The sequence below is a fragment of the Hydractinia symbiolongicarpus genome, chromosome 10, assembly GCF_029227915.1.
Source record: "Hydractinia symbiolongicarpus strain clone_291-10 chromosome 10, HSymV2.1, whole genome shotgun sequence".
Taxonomy (NCBI): domain Eukaryota; kingdom Metazoa; phylum Cnidaria; class Hydrozoa; order Anthoathecata; family Hydractiniidae; genus Hydractinia; species Hydractinia symbiolongicarpus.
In genome coordinates this window covers 9,208,370-9,215,181 of record NC_079884.1, presented here as the reverse complement: position 1 = coordinate 9,215,181, position 6,812 = coordinate 9,208,370, and the positions used below count along the sequence as shown (strand labels likewise).

The window sequence follows — 6,812 nt, the reverse complement described above, 5'->3', positions numbered from 1 at the left end:
CGTTAAATCGCGTTGATTTTTTTGTGCTCATTTCTCATATTAAGTATTTGGCGTGAGGACGTTTCCATTACAAGCAAATTTACCTGCTGAACGCAAATTAACGTCAGATGTAAACCAAAGCTTAAGGGTCGCTCTGTTGACAGCCATTCTTATTTCTCTGATGCAGGATCTAAGATTGTCAGACAATGTACAAAATTATTCGGTTTTGATAGGCCCTTAGATAAAGAAAGAACAACATATCAAGCCACGTGAGTAATTACTTGAAAAACCTGTAGGAAAATCACACAAGTATTGGGAAAACAGCAAAACAAAAGCAAATATGCAGGCACACATTTTACTAGGACCTACAAAGACAATACATTTTAGAACTAAGGACAAAAAAAGAGAACAAGAATGGGGAATAAAAGAATTCGAATTGATTTAAAACAACTTCTTGATTTCCATTCTAACCCCAGGCACTCCCTAACATAGTAAGAAGGTGTTATTGGATTTGACCAAAGAGATGTAGGAAGAACACCTCATAGAATCCAATTTCTGATTCTTTGAATAACCAAGCAGATAACAAGTCCAGGTCAGTAAGTAGGCAAGAGCTGTTCTAAAAGCATGCGAACCCTGAAATAGGTTTATTTGCCTTCCACTTGTCTCAACAAGTGAATCCATACAGTCGAGGGCAGGATGCATTTCAAGTTTTGTAAACATGCATGAAATACTATGCATTTCTACCCTTTGCAGTGATCAGTCCAATCCTTAAAAAATTACAGACCAACAGTAAGACAGTTATACAGCAATCTTAATTATAGTTCTTTCAACTTCTACAAATGTCAATTCTGTCAAATGTCAATTTCATTTCCCAAACAAAAAGATTTTTAAAGGAAATCGGGCTGGAGAAAGTGGCTTAGCTGGTGTCCTGGATTATTTTTCGGGTTTATTTCATCAGGGTTTAGAATATAACACAAGTGTACTGGGTACAAATGATGTGCATGTAATTGCATTGATTTGTATTTAACAGATTTTAAAACTATTAAGGATTTTATGTTGTTTTATGAAATCTTAAATTTGGCGATTTTTCTATTCTTCATATTTTAGTTAACTCTATATATAAAAAGTCTAATCGCCCAACTGGCGTTTTTTTAATAACTCGTTTTTGCTATGCTGCATGGTTATGAGATCTCATATTTATCTATTAGGCACCTGTATGCCAAATATAGGTCCCATGCCTTTTGGAGCTTAAGATATTGACTATTACTCAAACTACCCCTAAAAAATTCTTTATAGGGAAAATAAGAAAGCTTCAGTAGTAGAAAAATAAATAAAAATGTGCATTATAGCAATTCCTTTGCAATGATGGAAGAAACCATACACACCAAAATAATTTGAAGAATCATTTTGTAATACATTAGAGTTTTTTATACGAAGAAGTTAAACTTACCGAATGTAAAAATCTTGTAGAAAAAGAAGAGTTCAAAATCATTTTTAAATTTTTCTTCAATTTTTGATATTTGCATTGATACAATAATTTCCGGGGTTTTAATAACACTATTTTATGCAACTTTCTGCTTGTATTTTAAGTTAGCTTTTATCACTTCCAACTTTTTAATTTATGATTTTGAATATACTTGATTCGGGTGGGTGCAGTAAATTTTGTCAATTTTTGCACAGCAGGCTTGATTGACAAGGACATGTCATTTACTCACAGTAGTGTATACATTGACACTCGAGTCTGTCTGTACGTCTGCTAATAAAAACTGATTTAAAATTTTAAAAGAATTATTTTAAATACATTTTTACAAAAATTACTCATTGCATAAAAAATCTTAGCACAATGTTACCTTTAGGTAATCGTTATTGACACGCTTAAACTTTGTTCTAATTGGCGAGCGGTTGTTTTCAGTCCTTTCAATCACGCTCTCGATATTAGAGTTTGGGAAGTATTTATCTCGTCTTTTAAAAGATTCACGTCGAAGGGCGTCAGCAAAACTGATTCGCTCCTCCACATACTGTTTCTCTACTGCAGGATTTGACTTTCTAATAGCAAGTTCTGTTTTTCTGTCATTGAAAAACTTTGGACCTGAAATAAAGACGTCTGATTTATCGGGTGAATAAATATTAAAAATGTTCGATGGAGTTGGCAAAGAGCTTTGTCTGCTTAGTGGATGACGATGGTTAACGTCGACAATGACTTCGACTAAGTTTGAACCCCTTCTAACGGTGCTCTCACTTTTATTAACATTATCACGCCGACTTTTAACTTCTTTATCAACTTCCTCTTCAGGATTTCGAAAAACATCATCAACGTCAGCATCATTGTCACCATCAACAATGCTATCTTCAATATCAACAGCGTTCTGTTTCCCCTCTTTAACAAATTTGCGTTTCTTGTGCATCGAATTTTCTTTTGGTTCGACATAATGAGTTTTTTTCAACCAGATATCCATTTTTGATTCATACAACCTATTAGTGGAGGAATCAGATTCTAATAAGGCCGATGAACTACTAGACGCTGTCGAATTGGCGTCAGCAGGGTGTGCATTATTATCGTCTTCAATGTGAAAATCTGTGTCAAAAGATATGTAATTGTTTTCAATTGTAATGGATGGAAGTTCAGGAGCTCCTAGCTGTCCATCATGCAGTATTGTTTCTGCACGATTTCTCATTACTGTTTGCACAAGAGCTGAAAATTTGTTATTTGTTTTAGGACTTTTATTGTTATTATTGCTACCCTCTTCTGCGTCATTTGATACACTTGAACGTTGCAGAAAGGTTTCTGGACTATTTAAAGGATTATTATGCATCTGCTCGAGTTTAATTCGCTCAATAGCGCCTTGCCATAGATTCTTTCCTTTACTTGATCTGAATAAATCGGGTGTTTTTGAAAGAGGCAAGCCCATGGCTGCTTGAACAAGTTGGAAAGGACTGGCTTCTTTGGTTTGTCGTTTTACTTCTGCAAGTTCTTTATGACTTCTAATACACAGAAATCCTACAAAGAGGAACATGATGAAGACACAGGAAAGTGGAATCGTGATATGCATGATTAGGTACAACTGAGAGTTATCTTCTATGATTGTCGGTCCTGAAATGGTAAAAAAAATATAAACAGCTACCAGCAACAACAGTAAAGGCAAACCTTGCTCAAAACATCTATAAACCACAAATTATATTGCTTCTACAGAGATTTAATAAACTTTTCCATAACTCGGTGTTTTATTTTGCAGTTTGAAAATCGAAATTGGGAATGGTCTATCGTTGCAAAATAGCATTGTATTACAAAAGCACAACTATAAAAAAAACTCTTCTTTTGATGAACGTTTACAAGGTTCAAGGGGAAGCAATGGGATGAACTTTAATTCGTTGATAGTCCTTTACCTTTTTGACATACAAATTGCATGCGACTGTAGCACAAAATGTTAGACCATTTTCCACCAGGTATCATTTCTGTACAGTCTCCTCTCCCTCCTGGACGATCAAACATCCAGTTGGTGTAACTCACAATATCTCCCCTGACCCACGAAAAATTGACATTACTTCTTTTCATTCCTATCCACGCCTCTTGGTACAATGTTTCGTTGGCAATAAGTCTGTTAAGAAAAAGGTTTTCCTCTTCATTGAGCACGGAAGCTAGATCACCATGATATCTTTGGCATGTCTCTTGAGCTGTATTAAAGTATTCAAAATTTTTGAAAACTCGGTAGCAATGAGAGCCATATGCTTTCCAAGTGTCACATTCTAAAAAAAATACAATCTTATGATAGTCGAAAAAGCAATTTTAAGTATCTATATTATAATACCCGTATACGTCTGTCCGTCCGTCCGTCAAATGGTAGCTTAGCTGCGCAGGTAGCGAGACGCACGCAATGCGGTATAAAAAGGACGGGCGAACGTGTAGATTTTTCCACGGGCTAACGACTAGTTATCCTCTATTGCGATAAAGGGTGTGAACTCATAACATACCGAAGTTTTTAAAGCAAGAGGAAAATTCACAACAACGTATTTTTTTCAAACAGACAGGCACTTCACAAATTACACAATAAATTACTATTTGGCAATTACCAGTTGCTTTACTGATGTCAAAAAAGCTTTTAATTCACAATCTGACACTCATAAATCTTGACTAGTTTTGGTAAAAAATGTTTTGTATATATTTCACTATAGAATTGTTTAAACACAATGTGAGTAAACGTCTCAGAAAAAATGTTAGTAGAAACATAATGTAATTAATTATCTGAGGACAGAGAAATAATTGTAAGAAATATTACTTTCTATGAACATAGGGTTGTTTGCGCTTGCTTTTTTTTCATTAGAACGTACAGAATATTAGACTTACCAATATGTGACGATGGTGTTGATTCTGACGAAGAAGATGTTGCATGTATTAAGTTCACTAACAACTTCCAACAGAATACCAGTAACAGAAAATTTCGCTTCTTCATGAGAACACTTTGTTTAACAATCTGTTGTGACTGAAATAAAAGTAGAAAGGTTTTTGAAAGAATAACAGAGGAGTAGTGATTTTCGTCATGTATAAAATATGGAGTTTAGACTATTTCTCCGTTAAAGCGAAATCAACATACGTCAGTAATTCAATAATTTAAAAAAATCCATGAAACGAAAGATAAACAAGCTAGGCTTTGCATGAAATGAGCATTTGAATTCATTTAAACATGTAAATTCATACCAATATTACATCATTTAACTACGAGGCTATGTTTTTGCTTGCTAACAACAATGTTTTCTAATGTAGCGAAATTACATTCAAAACATTATAACGATATGATAAACGATTCCATAAAATCATAAAATACAATATTCCACACAATATCGATGATAAAGAAAGTCATAACTTTATCTTCATCTATACTTTCACAATTTTTATTCTATAAATTTCAGCATAGGTTGCTAAAATCGTGTAGAGAAAAAAATGTTATACGAAGACGAAGAATTTTTTCACATTAATTATTTAAAAATATTCTAAATAATTTTTTCTTATCTTTTCCTCTAAACATAAAAATGCAAATTTTGTTTTTCATTAAAAGCTCTGCGTGTTTTTGTTTTGTTTTGTTTGTTTTTTCACTTAGCTATTTTCATCCCTTTTTTCATTTCATTTATCAAACTTGAAGAAAAATTAGCTATACTCCTTAATTATAATTTCTTTTATTTTTTATTCAAGCGCTGTAACGTTCAATCGAACTATTAACTAGTAAGTCTTCGTAAATAAAATCAAACGCTTTCTATTGCTGTGTTGATATCCTTTTGATAAGAAAGTTTAGGAATAAAATTCGTGCATATCCATACCTATATTTAAGTTAATATTTATCCACCCACATAAAATACACTTAAAAAATGTTTCAAAGAATGAAAAGGAAAGAACCGCTACTGCATCTGTGGGTGAAGAAGGAAGAAAGTGAAAACGATAAGAAATACACTGTATGTGCTACTATGCGTACCCTGCCCATGAGCGTTTTTATGCATGCATCTTTACTTAATTAAAAATGTTAATTTTTCAAAATATGACAACTGTTAAAAAGACAACGCAATAAAACTATTGTAGTTGTCAATAATTCTTTTCTAATCTAGTCACATAAAAATGTCGCTGAGTTGAATTTATTATATAGGAAGCTATAACACCCTTCTGCATTTATTGACATGCTGGGTTCTAAACGAAAAAGTTAATACATTGTCTCATCTGTTGGTGTTCTGTGGTCAGTTGTTCAACCAACTACAATCAAACCTCACCACCTGTATGAGATGGCCACCTGTCTTCGACGACCATATTTGGGACCCCCCTCCTCAAATGTGTTTTATGGTCATTTTGTTAGTCTATAAGACGACCACCTGTCTAACGCCACACGCCGTTGTTTTTAAGTCCCCAGAGTTCCTGTTTGACACAGATCTGACTGTAGATTCTACATCAGAATCCGACAGCCTATCGCTAGGCCATTGGTCAGTGATGGCAATACATAGTAACTTTTCAAAATATCACGTTTAATTAATTATTAACATGCTCAGTATTGCTGCTGACTAAAAATTTAGGGTATTAACATACAGTTCTTGCAGGCGCAAATTATTTTTCTGTGATGGAATATGATTTGTCGAAAAGTGTGATAGTTAAAAGTCGATTAAGCTCATTTACATCAATAGTTAGATCCAAAATATTATTACAATTTCATTATCTTTTGTTATTTATTCCCCTAAAAAATATTTGTTATTCTATTTGTAACTTTTTCTTGTTTTGTGTTTAATTTTGGATTTAGCTAGCTTATGCAGTAAACTTGAAACACTATTAAAGCGACTTACCATTTGAAAAATAGTATGACAACGTAGAGGTTGCAAACATCAATTGGTGTGATAATACACTGTTTTTAAAAGCATATTAATAAACAAGAAAGTAATTTTTATCAGTTAATTTTTTTCTTCAACACTGTGATTTTGTGAGATGGTAAAAAATTGTTTATTTTTACGTGGAATTAATTGGTTTAATAAATAAGACCGCAGCTGTTTTAGAAGATTTTTTTTATGTGTTATTCTATTTTATGCAGAACAGGATTTTGTAAAAATAAAGTCAAATGTGAACTTTCTTTACTTTTTTGAACTGCAGTTTAGGAATGATAATCATAATACTAGTTGAAGCTGAATTGAACCATAAGCTTGGCTTGAGCTATTCACTTAAATCAAGCAATACTGAAAATTATCTAATTGAAAAAATATGAAATGGATGTTCTAACTATATTTTATCATACAGTTAAATTTCTGATTTAGATGACTATATATGAAGTTAAGATTCTCATCAAAAATACCTGACATTTTTTAGACACAAA

General features: G+C 32.9%; 1 protein-coding gene across 3 annotated transcripts; it reads right to left on the bottom strand.

Moving 5' to 3' along the window:
- Positions 1–1,749: 1,749 nt before the first annotated feature.
- Positions 1,750–6,812, bottom strand: LOC130612769 (uncharacterized). 3 transcript variants are annotated; one of them, XM_057434127.1, is made up of 4 exons: positions 6,292–6,812; positions 4,322–4,457; positions 3,364–3,723; positions 1,750–3,070 (listed from the first exon to the last, which is right to left on the bottom strand). In XM_057434127.1, the coding sequence occupies exons 1-4, from the start codon at positions 6,292–6,294 to the stop codon at positions 1,815–1,817; spliced, it is 1,755 nt and encodes a 584-aa protein (XP_057290110.1). In that variant the 5' UTR covers positions 6,295–6,812; the 3' UTR covers positions 1,750–1,814. The 3 variants fall into 3 exon arrangements, with proteins under 3 accessions (XP_057290110.1, XP_057290112.1, XP_057290111.1); XM_057434129.1 differs by lacking the exon at positions 6,292–6,812 and adding an exon at positions 4,569–4,895; XM_057434128.1 differs by lacking the exon at positions 6,292–6,812 and adding an exon at positions 4,673–4,895.